At 43.7% G+C, this 19,176-nt stretch overlaps 2 protein-coding genes across 2 annotated transcripts; both read left to right on the forward strand.

The window, feature by feature from the left end:
• The first annotated feature begins 922 nt into the window (after positions 1-922).
• On the forward strand, positions 923-6,387 carry thnsl2 (threonine synthase-like 2). Its single transcript, XM_063464170.1, has 9 exons — positions 923-1,147; positions 2,834-3,065; positions 3,148-3,342; positions 3,426-3,578; positions 3,657-3,896; positions 4,948-5,096; positions 5,376-5,501; positions 5,578-5,732; positions 5,948-6,387. The coding sequence occupies exons 2-9, from the start codon at positions 2,843-2,845 to the stop codon at positions 6,171-6,173; spliced, it is 1,467 nt and encodes a 488-aa protein (XP_063320240.1). The 5' UTR covers positions 923-1,147; positions 2,834-2,842; the 3' UTR covers positions 6,174-6,387.
• Positions 6,388-8,391: 2,004 nt separating this feature from the next.
• On the forward strand, positions 8,392-19,077 carry dqx1 (DEAQ box RNA-dependent ATPase 1). Its single transcript, XM_063464838.1, has 12 exons — positions 8,392-8,872; positions 10,743-11,108; positions 12,597-12,790; positions 13,636-14,089; positions 15,457-15,732; positions 15,858-15,957; positions 16,515-16,673; positions 16,850-17,041; positions 17,147-17,272; positions 17,556-17,746; positions 17,837-18,027; positions 18,296-19,077. The coding sequence occupies exons 2-12, from the start codon at positions 10,773-10,775 to the stop codon at positions 18,504-18,506; spliced, it is 2,430 nt and encodes an 809-aa protein (XP_063320908.1). The 5' UTR covers positions 8,392-8,872; positions 10,743-10,772; the 3' UTR covers positions 18,507-19,077.
• The last annotated feature ends 99 nt before the right edge of the window (positions 19,078-19,176 follow it).

A 19,176-nucleotide genomic window follows, 5' to 3' on the forward strand; every position in this document is an offset into this window, starting at 1 on the left:
TCTCAGCTGCTAGTTTCAAGTCTTTGGTCAAATAATCACCATGTTTTATTTACAATCATGATCTCATTTACAGTAAAAGTAATGTAAAGCAACGTATGCCTTAGATTGGGCCTACCCTGAGATTAAGTCATGTTTTACAGCAGACAGTTTCACACATCATTATTGATAAACCACATGTTTTGCTTATCACAGATCGAAACAAGCACCAGCCTCCAGCACTGAAGTATAAAAGCTGCAGTTGCTCTAATGTTATCTTGAGGCTGGTTCTCACTCCTTCAAACTATACTTAAGCTTAAAGTTAGTAGTATATTAGGGGAATGACCTGGAGTGCCTGAATTGGACCTAAAGACCATGTTTGTTTTGTTGATGCCTTTTGAAGCATTAATAGAATTATCTAACATGGTGTAACAGCCACAACAAACACTGAAGCTCTAAAATGAGTTCTGAAAGCAGTGGGTGGTATCACAGTAGCTATGTACACACACACACACACACACACACACACACACACACACACACACTTGCAGGGTAAGGGTAAACAAAAAAAAAGACTAATTAATTAGACATCCTCTACCCACATTACTGGTTTGTTTGTTTGTTTGTTTTTTTTATTGCACACAAAGTGTAGACAATTCAACAATAAAAAATAAATATTTATTTTTTTGCATAATTTAATTAGTTTTACTCAAGCGTTGTGGGCATTTTTGTGTATCGTATGGTCCTAAATAACAGGAAACGCATTACTCTTCAGATAAGGTGACAACAGCGCATTGCTTTTACTACAGGTGGTTTATTACATGCATAAATAACTCCGATACATAAAGGGCCTGCTGCTGCTCTCCCCATACTGAACACCAGCGGGTGCTGTTCCATCCTCCCACCGCAGGGGGCAATAATGAGCCCAGTTCGCTGATGAAAATGCCGCTTATGGATAAATAAGCTTCACACAAAGTTCACATTTCTTCACTATTAGATGTGTTTAAAGTAGGGTTTTTTCAGTTTAGCAAAAGAGGGACACTAAGAAAGAAGAGTAAGATGATGTCTTTGCCTACACGCGCCTGTTCCCCCCCCCGCTCCGTAAAAAACGTTAAGCTAACGGCCACTTCTCACTTCTCCCGTCGTTTCTTCGGAACCCTGGAGACTGAAGGTAGCGTGGCTAGTTTTAGCGGCTTTAAAAGCAAAAACTAACGCTTAAAATTAATGACTGCCTATTTTAGCGAACACAGAACCGCACACACTGTATGTTTGATGAGAATTCACTATGTTAAACTGATTTTTATTCATGAAATCCTGATTGTTTTTTCTATTGTGGCTTGTTGTGATGATTGCAACCTTAGTCATGTGAAAACTGCTTTAGGAGCACCCCACTCAGCATATTAATATAGGTATAAACAGATTAGAAAACCCTGCAGAGGATAAACAAATGTTAGCTGACATGAAGTTACCGCTTTTGTTTAGAAATATTCATTTAATCTCATTTCTTTGGCCTCAGGAGGTGTGGTGTTACCCGCAGCTGTGTTCTTACCTGATCACAGGAGGCTGCCCTGTTCAAAAATCACCTAAACTCTTGTAGAGGTTCACTTAAACCTGCTGCAGCCGAAAGGGTTCATTTAAAAACAGTTGCATCACCAACACTGATTCAGAATAATTTACCTTAAAAAAAAAAACTCAAATTAGTGGTAAAAAAAAAATAGTTTTAAAACAAATTTCAAACGGCAGACTTTCAGAAGAAGGTTAACTTGAGCTTCAAGATTGATAATAGTTATAGTACCAGATTAATTTCATGTGTCGGTGTCTGATGGCTTTGATTTATTTACCGCATTTTATTAAAATCACTGTTAGTGCACGATTAACAGGTGGGTGTTTTGGTGCTTCACACTGTGCACTTGATAGAACAGTTAGATTTTATGTAACACAATCAAAATAATGAGAACCAAAGCTTATGTTAGAATTATGTGACGGTTATTCACTGTGTTTTATTTTCAGTGAAATCAGAAAATATCGCTGACATGGATGTGTGTGAAAACCTGGGAAAATCTTAGTTAGACTGACTTTATATTAAGTAAGTGTGTCCTCGTTTCGGGACGGTTGTTCCAAAGTCCAGGTTTTTTCTTCCTGGTTAGTAGAGCCGTGCCTCGAAGTTTAGAAAGCTTTGGTTAAAAAGCAACTCTGTGAGTTAGTTCTTCTGAATTATGAAAAAAGGACTGCAGCAGTTCTGCTCAGTGCAGAGTAGTAAGTGTGTGTTTTATAGTTGGCAGTGTGAAATGTGCTTTCTTTGTAGGAACAATATCTGCCACAAAATAATAACAAGTAAAATTTAAAGTGCTCATTTACTGCTTAATATAACTCATAAAGGTCACAACATGTTTATGTTTACTCTAAAATCTGTTTACTCTGTGTCACCACAGACAAAGCTGATTTTTTTTACACATGCATGAAAACAGCCTTTTCCTGGTCCCTTTCACAATAAAAGTCACACACACAAAAATCACACACAGAACTAAGTTTCCATAATCGTTTAAAAAAAAAATTGTGAAAGAAATAATATGTTTATTTACTCTTAGTGTTTTAGTCCTGCTGTCCAAGGATGTGTACAATGGCAGTCAAAACTTTCACTCATTCACATGTTGGTATTGTCTGTGTCAAGACTGCTGATGAACCTGTACCAATAACAGCATAAAGTGTGGCTTTAATTCAAGCTTTTCTTATAAACTTTTGCTTTACAGAAAAACACACACACACATAGTTTCAGAGAAGTGCACCCTGGCAGATGATGCAGAATGATGTCACAGAACTCAGATCAGGATATGATGACTGTTACCTTCCTTCACAGGCGTGTAGGATGCAGTACTGCAGTACTCGTGGGGGGGTCAGGGGCTGGGACTTCCGGGATGTGCTGTTTTCGGGCTATGCCCCAGATGGAGGGATGTTCATGCCCGAGAGTTTGCCTCTGCTGAGCCCCGACACCCTGAGGAGCTGGAAGGGGCTGTCCTACACCAAAGTGGTGGTGGAGGTCGCTTCACTGTTCATCCCTTCTCAGCTGATCCCCAGAGACGACCTGGAAGGTGAGCTGGGGGGAAAAATTCACCGTTGCATGCAGGTAGAACTGATCAGATAATCGGTGAGTCCTGTGTTTCTCTCTCCCAGTCCTCGTGGGTGAAGCCCTGTCTGGCTTCTCTGTGCCGGAGGTAGTTCGAATTGCCCGGCTGAAGGGGGGTCTGTCCGTCCTGGAGCTCTTCCATGGAGACACCCTGGCCTTTAAGGACCTGGCTATGACCTGCACTGTACGCTTCCTAAACTACTTCCTGCAAAAAGAGAACCGCAGGGCGACTGTTCTCGTAGGTGAGAGGGAAACATGTTTTTATTATGTGATAAAACCAAATAACTAGATGCAGGTGAAAAACTGGCATAAATGTCATCCTCAGGTACGTCTGGGGATACCGGCGGCTCGGCCATCCAGAGTGCCAAAGGTCTCCCTGGGCTGGATGTGGTGGTGGTTTACCCCCGTGGACGCATCACTCCAGTGCAAGAGAAACACATGATCTCTTGCATGAAGGATAACGTCCATGTTTTTGCAGGTACACTCAGAGAAGCTCAAACAGCTGCGTGTTTTATTCGTATAAAGTTTCTCTGAATCAATCTCACTCCGTCTGTAGCCGACGGCAGCTCTGATGACATAGACCAACCACTGCGCCGCCTGTTTGCCGACCAGGAGCTTGTTAAGTCTCACGGCCTCATGAGCCTCAACTCAGTGAACTGGTCCAGGGTCATGGTCCAGCTCGCCCACTTCGTCTACGTCTACTTGGAGCTCAGTGGGGTGAAGCAGGATGATGTGGGCGCAGCGCTGCCGGAGCTAGAGGTGGTGGTTCCCACGGGAGGGGCAGGAAACATCACAGGTGGGTTGATAATGTAAGATTTCTCATCCATGTGAGAAATCTTGGTCAGACTGATCTGAGAGCCAAAGTAAAATCACCAGCATTACTTTTTTAAAAACCATTTTTATTTAAAAAGGGAGGTTTCAGTTACTCAGTTTTATTTATTATATTGTCAAAAATAACATCCGCTTATCTGGGTCCTGGCTGCAGATCAGCGTCCTCAGCATCCAGGAAACATCAAGAATTTTCCAAATATGAAACAAATAATGTTTTTCTTTATCGTTACAATCCATCCCGAGCTCCTCCCAGTCGCACATTCCCACAGCACCACATCTAGAAGGTGTTCAGGAGGCATCCTGGTCGGATGCTGAACCACCTTCACTGACTCTTTTGATGTGGAGGAGCATCGACTCCTCTCTAAGCTCCTCGCCCTGTCTCTCAAAGTGTGAAGTTTTTCCACAGTTTGATTTCGTACCCATGAAATGAGGTAAATTGATGCAGATTTACCTATTGATGCAGAAAGAAATGGATTTATCTGCAGAGACTATATCACAGACCGTGGATTCTCCTAACACTACCATCAGTCAGAAAAGGAGGAGGAGCTTAGTGATGTTTGAGCTTGAACTTCATGGATCAACTTTTCTATCAAAACAGAAGCTCAGCTCTCTTCAGTGCAGCAGACCTTTGCAATGTCCTGATCACTGCAGACACCAAAAAACCTTTCTCTCTTATTTTGAAACTGATGGTTTCCATTAGTCAGTATGTTTCCTGTCTGCAGCACATATATTTTGTGGAGTCTTAAGAAGAAAAGTGTCACCACAGCTGCCAGTAAGACTCTGAAAAGTCTTTTTCTAACACGTAGTTCTGTGATTTTGCTCAGTTCTCTCCAGACCCTGCTTTTCTTTTTCTTTCTTTTTCTGTATTAAAGTTAAATCATATACTCTTAGATATCTATGAACAGCAGTAATAATCTTGTCGTTTTGGTCCTCTTTTTTTCTGTGTGTCTGTCTCTCTGTCCTTACACTAGTGCCTCCTTATAAAAGCTGTTCCTGTCTCTTTTCTTTTTGGTCAGCCGGCCTCATCGTAAAGCAGATGGGACTCCCCTTGAAACTGGTTGCCATGGTGAATTCCAATGACATCGTGCACAGGATGGTAACCAGCGGTGACTTTTCCATGGCGGCTAATGTCACACAGACATTGGCCCCGGCTATAGACATCCAGGTAGAGACACTACACCTGCTCATGTGTGCAGAGTGTATCTATTTCCTTCAGTCCTCAGACAGCCTGATGGCTTAAGCATTTTATTACAGTGCAGTTCCTCTGATGTTCACTTGAAGATTTCCTCCTTTATATCAGCTGCACAGGGGTAAATCTCACCTGGTCTCACCTGTTTAAATTGTATAAAGGCTTAAAGTTTCCATTATTAGAGGCGTGGCCTCTTTGACTGACAGGTGGGTGGCGACACAGGTGACATGTCTCTGGTTTATTTGTCTCCTGCAGGACCCATACAACATGGAGCGAGTGTTCTGGCTGCTGCTGGGCAGAGACGGCGCCAAAGTGAAGACAATGATGGAGGAGTTTCAGCGCTCGCACCGACACTCGCTGCCTGAGAACCACCGCAGACTGGTACCCGTCACCTAGCCTAGCTGGTTCATTCCAGTGCTTCTCCTCTGAGGGTCTAATCTGATTTTTTCCTTTTCAGCTTTCACAGGTTCTGTCGACGGGGACAGTGACGGACGAGGGGATCCTGGAGACCATGAGGAGCTGCTGGGAGGAGAACCAGTATGTGCTGTGTCCTCACACAGCTGTGGCAGTTTGGCATCACTACCACTGTCCTCACAGTGCCCAGCTCAACAGGTCAGACATGCCAAGTTTAAATATTCAGTCATATCACCTGTGCTCACGCTGTTCTTGAGGCTCTCCTCTGCAGATACTTTATTCTGTGACAGATAATAATCAGCTGATAGTTCACTGAGTCTCTCATCCCTCTAATAAACTTAGTTAGCAGTAGTAATAGCCTGCTGGGAGGCATGTGACATCTGAGTGTTAAGTCCACTTTTCTCTCGTTACAGATGTTACATTGCAACTGCTTCTCCGGCCAAGTTTCAGGCAGCAGTGGAGAAGGCAGCTTTGACCTTTGACCTTCCAGAGGCGGTGCTGGCTTTGGAAAAGCTGCCGACCCGTTATCAGGAGCTGGAGCGGAGCCAGAACTGGTGCGAAGACTGGGAGGACAGACTGAGAGAGACAATCCAGTCTGTGAGCGCGGCGAGGAAGAATGGCATGACTTACTACACCTGAGTGGACATTAAACAGTTTTCAGGTCAGGTGACTGTGGCAGCACGTCGCTGATCTCTGAACCTGCTTATCAGGATTTAGTGAATGATATTGATGGCAAAGGAATCATGTGAGTCCTCAGGTGGACTTTGGCCTGTTGTGTCATATGACTTTTGTGTTTTCACACCTGAAACGAAGCCGTCTCTCCACAGCTTCAAACTGTATGTGACAAATAAAATGAAGCTAATTTTTATAACTTTAACCGTCTCAGCTGCTGTTTTACTAAATTTATCACTCTAGTCATGCAGTCATGGAAACACTAAAAGGATGTTTGAGGCCTTTATGTATTTTTAAGTTATGAGTTGGTCAACAGATAAAAACAGTCTAGCTTTCATGACAGCTCACCCTGAAATGTCAAACATATTTTTGTACAAATACATTTTTGGCATGTCATTCTTCATCATATTTTGGCACCTACATATCAGTATCAAGTACTTTTTGTACTTTTGGGGCCTGAAATCATTTTAAAACTTCTGTTTTTGTGTGTCATGTTGAAGAGGAATCAGCTGAAGAAATATTAAACCTTTAAACACAGCCACTGGTAAAACACTGCCCTCTGCTGGGGAATGTATCAATTAAAATTTCCAGATGGTAATTACAAACACTACTTTAAATGTTAAAGTTTTCCAGATTTGAGGGAGGGGGAAAGAACACACACACACACACCAACAGATAAATATTCCTGTCACTATCACTTTTGTCAAAAATTATGGTAAGATTGCACATTTATTTTGATAAAATATACTCTTTTTGGCTCCTTAAAGCTGCCCTGTGACCAAATGACTGAAAAAACGTGGTTTAAAGTAAATACTAATATATGAATACAGAACGGAAGGTGGAGGAACCTAAATAAATGTAGACATACATAAATATCCAAATATATTTATAAAAATTAGAAATATAGAGTTATAAATTTCATTAATGAAATATAAAGATTTAGAAATAAATATAAAAATACAGGAATACATATGTGCAAAAATATAAATAAATTAGTTAATTAAACTGCTTATCCAGTGGATGTGGCTATAGATATACTTTATATTAGATAAATATCAGTGTAGTACAGCAAATTTTAAAATACAGATACAGAAATAAATACTTGCATCATGCCATAATAAATGTAGAAATAAATATTTAAAAATAAATCTTCATAAATAATCAACATAAAAAAATACAGAATTAAACAAATTATTGTTAAAATACATTTAAAACAGATAACATTCAGTGTATACATACTGAAATAAATCAATCTAAACTGTTAATTATGAAAATACAGAAATATATGAAATACAGACACATGAATATAAAATTACATAAAGAATTTTTTTTAAAGCTTACTCATCAAACATCAAAACTAACATTCATTCGTATTCTGGGGCCTCGGGACTGGATCTCCTCCATACCTGCTTCATGCCCTGGGGGACGGGGCTATGGCTCCCCACACTCCCTAGTAGATCGTTACATGGAGAAACCTTTTGAATACAAGCGTGCTGATCCACACAGGTGTACACACGGGTGTTCACAGACACAAACTACACCTTTCTTGGCTGCTACCTCAAAGCACATTGTGCTCTCTCGATCTTGCGTACTGCACAATAACATGTAATATTTAGTATCTACTGTTAGCTAGTTTATTGTGATGGTGTTGTATTTATTATGTTGCTCTTTTTTGTTTGTTTTCTCTTCTGTTTTTTTTTTTTTTTATCTCCATACAGGTGATCCAGGTGTTTTGTTTGTTTTTCTTTTTTTTCTTCCCCCCTTTCTCACCATCTCTTCTCCCCTCTATTTTTCTTTCTCTCCCTCTCTTTCTTTCATTCTTTCTCCCTGTCCTATCCCCCAGTCATGTCTGTAACAACCAAAAATCAAATCAAATAAATACATAATTATAATAAAGGTCAATCAAATGGACCAATATGGCAAGGCCATGATGATCCAATTGGTAAAGTAAATCCGCTAGGCATCTTTCTTGGCCTTCAGACAACAATTCTGATGGCTAAAGATCCAAACGGGGTAGGCAAAAAAAGAAGTTTTTATTTATTTAAATATTTATTCATTTTTTGTGTGACATTGTACACTTTTTGTATTTTATTTTATTCATTTGTTTTTAACAATCTTAATTCTTCTTGTATTACCGTGGTTGTCTCGGGGTCGCGCCACAGATCTCAGAGAGACGTAGTTAACTGCTGACCTTGATGTCCAAATAATACACATAATTTTAATTTCTTCATAAGTAAAAAACAAACAAACAAATAAAGGGATGTGGGAGGGGAAATGGAAGAAAATATTAACTGGGCTGTCTTTACTCAAGTAAAAATGTCGAGCTTATTCCGTGAACGCCTCTCCGTCACGCTCTGAACTCTCCGAGGTTTCCTCAAAGCAACACGAGCTTTGACAGCTCGACATGCCAACATGGCGGCTGGCAGCTAACGCAGACACCTCCTCCGCCTTTATCGTTATCTTTGTCAGCAGTGAAGAGATCAGCGGGCCCGGGGAGGATTCACGGAGAGGGCCGGTGAGCGGATGTCTGTCCCGGTCTCTGTCTCGCTGCTGTCCGGTACGTGAAGCCGGCTTTTTTTCTGAACCGACAACAACAACAACAGGAGGAGCGGAGGGCGGGCTGGTTCAGCGGGGCTTCTTCACCTGTCGACCGGTATGTCTCTCAGGTAAGAAGGCGTACCTGTGACGGCTCGTTGCTGTGCTGGCTTTCCTCCCTCTCGGCCAAGTCAGGTGACCCGTTGGCATTAAAATGGCTCTCAGAGATAAGAAAAGAGGAGCGGGCGGCTGACTGCTGTGACATTAGTCTGTTTAAATAGACTCGTCAGGCTTATTAAGGTTAAAGGTCAGAAAGGTGCCACATCACCCTGATACAGGCTTATTTCTCAGAGGCTGTTTTTAAACCCGAGTTTCTCCTAAACAGAGACTCCACTGTCTCTGCTGTAGAGTCACAAGAGAAGGTCTTTTGTTTGTCATCCAAATCTAATCAGTGGTTTTCATTAACACCTGAACCTGGTGGTGGCTCCACCCATGAGTGATTCATATTAGATAATCCCCTCCACTTATTCTGCTCCAAATTTTTTATTTCTAGACTGAACTGAATAGCTTTGCATGAGTCACACTTCAAAATAAACCTTCTTTATTATATAATGGTCTTATTTAGCTATTCTCTCTTTGACAGTGCTTTTAAATTATTGGCTGCCCCTCATAAACAGAAGTAGGTGGAGCTTCTGTGTGACTGAGATGGCATGTTAGGAATATCCCCTCTGCCAGAGGCTGATATGATGGGTTCAGACCAGCCACATCTAACCGAACAGTTTTCAGTAGCAGAGTAGAGCAAGGAAGCAGACATCGACATGAATGACCTGCTTCTGTTTCTCATCTTTCATTAACAACAGATCCATTCTGCTCATTTCAAGCTATGTATTGAGCATATGAGTAGCTTAGCATGCTTCAAATTAAAAAATAATCCTCCTTCATCTTATAAAGTTCTCTTCTGATTGGTTGCTCCTCGTAAACAGAAGTGGGTGGGCTACTGAGCAGGAGTATCCAGGCGGTCTGAGTAGTTTTTCTCACCTTAACATAATCGAGGAGTTTTTAATGATAATTAATAATCCAGTACATATCGAAAAACATGTCTTCAAGCTGCAGAGAGGCTTAAATAAAATAAAATATATTGATGTACTGTCTGGATAGATGGGAGCAGGATTAGGGGGGGTTAGTGTGGAGTGGGAAGGGAGGCTTATTAGCAGCATATCTGGAGACTGTAAAGAAGACATAGAAAAGGATGAATGCTGGGAAACCAGCAACAAAGGCCGAGTGCTGAAAAGCAGCACAGGTGGATAAATTTGGCTTGGCGCCGGCACATTTGGCAGGACTGAGTATTTGATTATGGAGCTGCTCTCATCCGGTGTGCTTCTGGTCTGACTCCGGCACACCTGAAACCACACAAACACAAAAAGGAGACACTCAGGGAGGGGCGCATTTCAGCAGGAGGGAAAGGGAGGTGAGGAGGGTGTGGCACATGAAGCAAAATCTGTAGACGGCCTCTGTCATCTGTTTAACTTCCACCTGCTGGTTTTGGTTTTGCTTTGTGTGTGTTTGGATGTTTTTGGCCATACAGAGCACTTTTTGCTGTTTACATAAAGACACCTCACAGTTCCCACTGAACTGAGTCAAACCCTGAGGACAAATTAGGCGTGATCATGATCTAAAAATAGATCAAAAATTGAACTCTCGCTGCACATCCCTACCTCAGTGTTTTCCCTCTTCTTGTGCTTTTATCTGCTTCTCTGTCTTCCTCACACATTAATAAGTGAGCCGAGCAGCAGGCAGCGGGTGTGTGCTGCAGCTGTCTGATGACCACGGTGGCGTTTGGGCGGAGATGCACATTCCTCAGCTACATACCAAACATGCTGCAGGTTCCTGTGAAGTCTCAGGAAGTAGTCTGGGCCCTCAGACTCTTCCTCTCTGGTTTTGCAGGAAGTGGTGAACTTTGCTCGTTGTGACCTTTAGTTGTTGTTTTTTTGCTCTCTGCAGGTAATCTAAGGAATCTCAGATAACCTGCTGATGATGTCATCACCGATGGCAGCAAAGCCATCCACTGCCTCTGCCTCCCAACTTCGGCCCTCCACAGCTCTGGACTCACTGTCCGTGTCTTCCCTCTTAAGCGGGGATCTGGACGATGAAGAAGACGGAGGAAGTCGAGGCGGTGAGGATGAAGGACTGGGAGACCTGGAGGTGAACCCGTATGATGGTTTGCCTTTTTCTTCGCGATACTATGCCCTGCTGGAGGAGAGGCAGCGCTTTCCAGTGTGGCGACTCAGGCAGAGTCTGCTGGAGCACCTCGAGAGCCACAACATGGTCTTACTGAGCGCGCCCAGTGGGTCTGGGAAAAGCACGCAGGTAACCACAGGCAGGAAAACTTCTTTTTTTTTCGAAAATGTAACAAAGCCAGTCAGATCTGTGACTGCCTCCCAGTTGCTCCCATTTAGAGAATTTCCTAATCCATATTTTTATTCTTGGACTCTACTAGAGACACTTTGCATGACTCGCATCAAAATAATCCCTCTCTATCTTACACTTTGCACAGCTACGTTTGGCATCAAAAACGAGGCCTGATTTTTGGTCTTTTCTTTGTAAATTCAAACTGTGTTTTGAGTTTTGCTGGTTTAGAAGCCTGTGTGCTTTATGGTGGTTTTACTGGTCTCACTCATTTAAGATCAGACTGAGCTGTATGTGTCCAGTCTGACACCCCGCCTTTTAACATGACTCATGTTTGGAACCAGCCTCGAGTGGACTAGAGGAACTGCAGGCCTAGAGGTGGTTTCTGTGCCTGGTCTGTTTCTCAGGGATGATCTGGTTATCTATATACCTGCTCCATAGTTACATCCACCCACAGGCTAATGAATGACACCATTAAACCAATGTGATAGATTCACAGTGCTGTGCTGTAACCTGAACGCTCATTCCGTCCTGAAACACCCACAGATCTCATTTCTAGCACCTCCTCCTCCTTCTCCTCCTCTCTGTGAGTCTTTATGAGCTCGTTGCTTCGGTCTCTGTTGATCGGCTGTTTTCTGTGATACCATCACTTTGTCTTTCTTTTTGTGTTACAGCCTTTATCTGCGCTGACTGTTTATTAACCTGATTCTGGGTCACATAGCTGTTATCACTTTGACCTTTGCCCCTCAGTGCGCTCGCTGTATGTCAGTAATTTCTTCTGTTTTTACTCGGTGTTGATGAGTCCTGATTTCCTCTTCAAGGTTTAATTTAGAAGAACAAAAACGTGTCATAAGGGTACATTTTTGTATATTCTGGGTCTGAATATTTTGCTTATTTTGTATTTAATTCTTTATTCTTAGTTTGGGTCCACATCAGCTTCCCCCTCCCCCTCTTAAGATCAAATGAAAGCTTTGATTAAATATGGATTTAAGCTCCATTTAAGGCCCAGCTTGTTCTCTTTGGTAATGCGTAGATGACACTTGTTGGTGGTTTATTTATTGCTGTTAATAAGGGATGGATGTAGCCATGGTGATGTCACCCACTGGTTTCTGCACCTTTTGAAGACGACTAAAGGTAGGTCAGGTGCAGGTTTTGGGACTTGTGCACTGGTTTCTTGTGGTGTCTGAGGTCATGCAGCATGGCAGTGGTTGGCTGGTCGCAGGCATGGCAGGCTCAGTGAGCAGACTTGACTAGCAGATGAGGGCAAATTCAAACAAGAGAACCAATCACAAGCAGCACTCAGAATTTGAATGCTTACAGCCAAATGACAGCAGTCCATCCAAAACCTCACGATGTTGCATAAGTATAGTGTGAATTATTGGCTTTGAAGAACTTTATTAAGTCTAAAAACATTGTGTGACCTCTGTCCTCCCCATGTGCTCACTGCAGGTTCCTCAGTGGTGCGTGGAGTATGCGCTCTCCTACGAGTTCTCTCATGGCCTCGTGTGCTGCTCGCAGCCTCACTCGGTGGCGGCGGTGAGTCTGGCCCTGCGCGTGGCCGACGAGATGGACCTCAGCCTGGGTCTGGAGGTCGGCTACAGAGTGCCCAACGATGACGGCTGCACACCTGACACCATGCTCAGGTTAGATCGTCTAAAAATCTTATGCTGTCTTCAAAGTAATTTCATTTCTGTAGTGGCAAATAAAAAGTATTCAGATTACTCTGAAATTTCTCCTTTAGTTTGTCTCTTGTATCTTTAAATACAATATATTTTTAAGATAAATGCTTTTTATTGTGAATTATAATGTTATTTAAAAAATGAGCCACACAGTGCATAGAACAGAGCAGCACTGCTTCTTGTTGTCAGTTTCAAACAATTAGGTAATCGTAAGTAAAAGTAATTAATCTGCGGTAAACCTTAGACTGCTCTGAATCTTTGCTTCAACATTTACACTAGATATTGTCTTTCTTCTGCTTTCAAGATCAGCTGCCATCACTTCATAACACGTTTATACTCTAATCCAGCAGGTACAGGCAGTATATCTTATAAGCATTGGATGATGCCCCTCTGCAGGCTTCCAGAAGGTGATCAGTCAGGGGGGTCTTAAAAAGACGGGAGCTGAAATGGCTCGTTTCAGTTAGATGAACCGAGTGGTTACATAAAGGCTCGATAAAAGATAAATAAGGATTGTTTTGAACGGAGCTACTGCAGCTCGTTCCCTGTTCTCATTTAACTCACAACAAGGAAGCGAGTATCAAATTATTCCTTTTGTTATTCTTTGAAAAGACTCTGAAACGAACCTGCATGAAAAATTTGATCCATGTTAAAGTCTAAACTTCTGCATCTCTGGATTTCTTTGGTTCTGGATGAGAATATTCCTCGGCCTTTCTTCAGCTCACAGCCTCACCTTCAATTCTTATTCTCTGTACACCTTTAGTTTCCTCTGAGATTGATCCACGTGTCCTGTTTTGATGCCCTCTCTGCAGGTTTGTCAGCGACACGCTGCTGCTGGAGGAAATGATGTCAGACCCCCTGCTGCATCAGTACGGCGTCGTGGTCTTGGACGAGCTCCAGGAGCGCACAGTGCCCACAGACGTGCTGCTTGGCCTGCTGTGCGACGTCTGCCGCCAAAGGCCCGACAACTTCCGAGTGGTCCTCCTCACTCACTCCACTCTCGCCCCTCGGCTTGCCACCTTCCTGGGACCCTCTGTCCCTCACCTCTCCTTGGACAACCTCCCCTCAGAGCCTGCTAATGGAGACCAGGAGGAGGAGGAAGAGGGTGGAGCAGTGGAAAGGAAGGCTGTGAACGCGGAGGTGGAGACACTGTACAGGGAGCTTTCGGCGGGGAAGGAACCCACCGCCGTCGCCTGTCACATGGTGCTGGATCTGCACCGGAGAGGAGAGGAAGGAGACGTGATGGTGTTTCTGGCCAGTGCACAGGTACACGAGTAAACAGCCACGGAGAAGAAAGTAGATCCTCCGAGGTTTTTTGTAACAGAATATCTTTAAAAATTAATCTGCACATCAGCAGGCATGAAAATAATTTAAATACAACCTCAGATGAAGGAAAGCATGAATCATTTAACAAAAACTAAACCAAAGACTGATTTAATAATAATGTAGACTATATTAATCCCATAGGAAATTAGTCTGTAGGAAATTAGTCCTCTGCATTTAACCCATTCACTCAGTGAAGCAGTGGGCAGCCACCAGTCCAGCACTTGGGGAGCAGTGTGCGGAGACGGTACCTTGCTCAGGGGTACCTCAGGGTTCGGTGGATTCGATCCCCCGACCTTCCAATCATGGGGCGAACACACCACCTACTGAGCTATCTCTGTTTCAAACAAAGTAAACAACACCTGGGCCTGTTGGTACAATGACACCTGATCTTATTCCTTTAACACAGTGTTTAGTTTTTACACTTTAACACAAAGCAAATTACCCAAACCGATCTTCATTCTTTATTCTGAGCTGTAGAGTTTCACCACCTTTGTCCTGCAGAGCAGTGAAATAAGGTCAGCTCTGCCTGAGAGGTGTCTGGGGCTTTGCAGGTGTCTGATGTCCCAGCTCAAATGAAACTACAAATATGCAGAAATCCCTCATGTGCTTTCTGTACATATTGACCTTCACTTTAGACTCTCATTTAAACTCCCTTTGTGTCAACATCACCACACCTCCTGCTCCTTCACTCACTGTTGAGGCCTGGTCTCCCTCGAGGGTGGTTTAGTTAGGATTACCTGGACTGGAACAGTGTCAAGTTCTTTTTAAATTGCCACTAAGTGACAATCAGCTCGTCCTCAGTTTGGAGAAGCAACGCTAGAAGAGAAGGACAGCTGCAGGTGACAGCAGGCCACCTAAAAACATTCACTCTGTTAAGTGTGCTCTTTATTTAGAATATTTTTACTTCTTTGTCTTCTATCAGAGAGCTAAAACCATCAAACTTTGGCAGGAGCATCATTTAACCTCACAGAGCACAAGCTAGGTGAGGTTTTTTTGTGCTTGTTTGTTTGTGGAAGCTGTTTTATTTTTAGAGAAATGCCCCAAAAGGAACCAACAGCACAAACAAGAGGAAATCGGCAATGGAGACAAAACCGGTTATGTATCAGGTTGTAAATGTTTATTTCTGCTTTAATGTCAGGCACTTTAACATGGGAGTGTATGGGGACTGACTCACTGCTGCAGCTCCAGTGGACATCAGGGGAACTGCAGCTGTTAGTGCTTTTTTCAGCCTGGTGATGAAAACGTGTCCCCTGAATCACACCCTCACAGTGGATTTGATCGTGTCCTGTCTCCTCTCTGTTAAACAGGAAATAGAAGAGTGCGCCGCCCTGCTGGAGAAGGAGTGTGTAGCTTTGAGTCCTCAGCTCGGCGCTCTGCGACTCCTCCCCCTCCATGCTGGACTGGGTGGGCTTACCCAGCGGATCTACGAGTCCGACCCTGATGCGTCCACTCTGAGGGAGGACGGCGGCTCTGGAGGTGTGGGCATTAAAAGGAAAGTCATCCTCTCCGATGCACTCGCAGAGGCGTCCTTCTCACTGCCTGGAATTCGCTACGTCATCGACATGGGGCTCCAACTAAAAAATGTGAGTTTGTTTTTGTATTAACAGCAATATTTCATGTAAAAGTACTCTTTTTATTATCACTTAATAAACTTTACGCATATTCAGGCCTGTTTTTGAGCTTGAATTTAATTGATGTTCTGTGGCAGGTTTATAATCCACAAATAAGAGCGAACTCTCAGGTTCTGAGGACGATCAGCAAACACCAGGCGGACATGCGCACTCAGAGGGTGAACAGCCACCTTCCAGGTACGCCATCTGTTCAGGTTTCACTCCCACAGATTTAGTTTAGATGTAATTTTACCAACTGATTAGAGGCAAAGGGAGCGACAAATTCTAACTTTTTTTTCCCCCCAAAATAAGCTCAGTGCAGGATTTAGGGACAAACAGTAACTTCCAAAACCTTTCAGTAGATGATAGCATAAATGTATCAGTGATTGGTTCTACAGAAGTAAAAGAAGACCATTAAACATGAGCAGAATACAGCGGGGATTAAATGGTTTTAACTTTAGGTGACTGTGAGGTGTAAAACAGGATCGTCAATAAAAGTTTCCATGTAGTTATAGTGCAGTTCCTCTGGGCAGACTGCATGCTGCCATCTTATGGTAAAGTTTGGTATTACATGGACAGGGAGAGGCCTAGCTCTGTATCTTTCTTCACAGTCTGCTGGCTGCTTTGGATAATTCTGGGAGGATTTGAACTATTTTTAAACAGGAGTTTACAGAAAATACCTTTAATATGTCGCTTAAATCGACCTGCAGTGTTTCACCATGGCTGTTAACTGTGACCTCTCTCTCACCCTTTAGGCCTGTGCCTCCGTCTGTACTCCCAGTCCCTGTATGAAGAGGGGATGGCGGAGGCTCACTGTCCAGGTGTGATGGAGGAGAACCTCAGCCACCTGGTGCTTCTGCTGAAGAGGCTGGATATTGCCGACATGGGGCAGTGCAAGTTCCTGGACAGACCAGGTGACTTTTTGCAAACCTCCTCTGTGCCACAGAGCACACAGTGAAGGAGGTACACGTTTGTACCCATGCTAAGGAGACAGTCTTCTTTAGCTCTCTAACATTAGTCTGCTGCTTCGTGGAGTGGTAGTAGTTTGGATTTACCCTCATACCCTCCTCTCTCTGCCCCCTCCCCCCAGCCCCTGAGGCCCTGATGCAGGCCCTGGAGGACCTGGACTATCTGGCAGCGCTGGACGACGACGGAAATCTGTCGGAGGTCGGCATCATAATGTCAGAGCTGCCCTTGGAGCCGTCGCTGGCGAAAGCCCTGATCGCCGCCTGCGAGTACGACTGTGTCGACGAGCTGCTCACAATAGCCGCGATGCTCACGGGTAAGCAAGCATTACAGGAAGTGAAGCCCAATGAGAGACATTCGTTCTACATTGACTCTTTTAATAAAGAACATTTGATCTGATCTTTGTGTTTTCTTGTTGCAGCTCCTTCCTGCTTCGTCACTGCAGAGCCCAGCAGAGAGGAGGCTGCCGTCACACACTGGAGGCCTCTGATGCACACAGAGGGAGATCACATGACTCTCATCAATATATATAATGCCTTCTTGGAGCGTACGTACACTTAACCTTCATCACAGATGTACTGTGCTCAGCAGTGATGGTGCAATATTTTTCAGAAGCTTTAGGCAACTTTTTTCCATTAAACAGAGAAATTTAACAGAACAGCCTGTGGACTCATTTCCTTGCTGTATTTGACATTAATAAAGTTGAAGCCTATAGGGAAAAAAACCCCCAAAACATTTTCACTGTTTTCTGGGTACAAGTCCTGAAATTCAATAACTGCTTTTGCTGGTCCCTCTCTGATTGCTGGCCTGCCTGTGTGTGATCACTGCAGACAATCAGGATGAGGCCTGGTGCACGACGAACTTCCTCTGTCACGCCGCCCTGCGATTGGCTGTGGTGATCAGGGCGCAGCTGCTGGAGGTGATGCAGCGGATAGAGCTTCCCGTTTCTCCTCCCACTTTCGGATGCCAAGACAACTGCACGAACATCAAGCGGGCTCTCATCTCAGGCTTCTTCCTCAAAGTAAACTCCTCATTTTAAAAATATTTTTACCCATAGTTCTGCTCTTCAACTTGGTGAATTAGTGTAACACTGACTCCTCCTCCTCCTCAGGTGGCTCACGATGTGGACGGCTCCGGTAACTACCTCCTGCTAACTCACCGCCACGTGGCTCACCTTCACCCCTTCTCCTCTTACCTGTGTCGACAGCCGCGGCCCGACCCCCCCAGCTGGGTCCTCTATCACGAGTTCACCATCTCCCGCGACAACTGCATTCGCATCGCCTCTGACGTCCACCCACAGATGTGAGTTAAAGCTGCGAATTGGCTGCAATGTAGTAAAAAAGTGGCTTCATGCAACTTTATTAAAGTGAAAAACATTTTTAATTCCAGTGTCTGAGCAGATTATAATCTAACTTAAAAATCAGACCCTCCACAACTCTCTCAGCTGCCTTGAGCAGCCTGTGAAGGATGAGGGCGTAAAAGAGTCGTGTTTTGAGACGCTGTTGTCACTTAGTGCTGATTATTATCACCTTTAAGCATCTCTGTTGACGCCTGTCGTGATTCCTCATAGGTTTGTGGAGCTGGCGCCACAGTACTTCCTTGGAAACCTGCCTTCGAGTGACGGGAAAGAGCTGCTGATGGAGCTGCGGCAGAGCCTAGAGCCGCCAGGGCTGTACGATCAGGAGGGGGCGGCGCAGGAGCACGGCCGGAGTCCTAGAGACGCTGAGGGGGGGCAGGAGCCTCACAATCAGTCCAGCACTGAGCTCTGTGTCATCCAATGAGAAGGGAGAAGGGGCGGAGCTTCTTAGGAGAGGATTCTGAAGACCGGCGGTCTTCTTGATGTGACTTTACACGTGCAACACTAATGTACAGTCCTGTGTGGCGGCTATGAACATTTACACCTCCTCATTTCCTCTTTTTTTTTTTTGTTGACTTTATTTAAAAATGAATCTCAAACATTTGCTTTTATTTAAAGAGATTTCTATGTTTCTATGAATTTAGAGTTTTAAATTAAATACAAAAAAGGAAGGAGCGATGAGGGTGAAATACTGGAAGCAATACTCCCTGTTAGTGTACGGCCTTTGACCTCTATGCAGACGCCCATGAAGAGGTGCTTCTCAGGGCTCACTGTGATCTGTCCTGATGCTTTCCAGCTGTTTTGATACAGTTTTCTTGCTCAGTCTTTTCCCTTTTTAATAGAATTTGTGTCGGTGCAAAAACTGCTTTGAATAAAGTGAAGTTTTTCATGTTTTCAGGATTTCAGCTGAGTGATTTTGCACTTTGTAGCTACCTGAGTTTTAACTTTTAAAGTCGCTTTACTGTAAGATTTAAAACTGTCAGTTATTAAAGAGAATTTCCTCCTCCAAAGAGTCTGTTGGTCTGTCAGTGAGATTACACATAAATTATGAGGCTAAACCACAGACTGTAAGTAAAAAAAGGATGTAGCAACCG

The sequence above is a fragment of the Pelmatolapia mariae genome, linkage group LG20, assembly GCF_036321145.2.
Source record: "Pelmatolapia mariae isolate MD_Pm_ZW linkage group LG20, Pm_UMD_F_2, whole genome shotgun sequence".
NCBI lineage: Eukaryota > Metazoa > Chordata > Actinopteri > Cichliformes > Cichlidae > Pelmatolapia > Pelmatolapia mariae.

What these genes read in the sequence shown, in the direction of transcription:
- thnsl2 (XM_063464170.1), top strand. Translation starts at nt 2,843, where the DNA reads ATGCAGTACTGCAGTACTCGTGGGGGGGTCAGGGGCTGGGACTTCCGG. An exon ending in TAACGTCCATGTTTTTGCAG is followed by an intron (nt 3,579 to 3,656) that starts GTACACTCAGAG and finishes CTCCGTCTGTAG; the next exon opens with CCGACGGCAGCTCTGATGAC. An exon ending in CCCCGGCTATAGACATCCAG is followed by an intron (nt 5,097 to 5,375) that starts GTAGAGACACTA and finishes TGTCTCCTGCAG; the next exon opens with GACCCATACAACATGGAGCG.
- dqx1 (XM_063464838.1), top strand. Translation starts at nt 10,773, where the DNA reads ATGATGTCATCACCGATGGCAGCAAAGCCATCCACTGCCTCTGCCTCC. An exon ending in ATATAATGCCTTCTTGGAGC is followed by an intron (nt 17,273 to 17,555) that starts GTACGTACACTT and finishes TGATCACTGCAG; the next exon opens with ACAATCAGGATGAGGCCTGG. An exon ending in TCTCAGGCTTCTTCCTCAAA is followed by an intron (nt 17,747 to 17,836) that starts GTAAACTCCTCA and finishes CCTCCTCCTCAG; the next exon opens with GTGGCTCACGATGTGGACGG.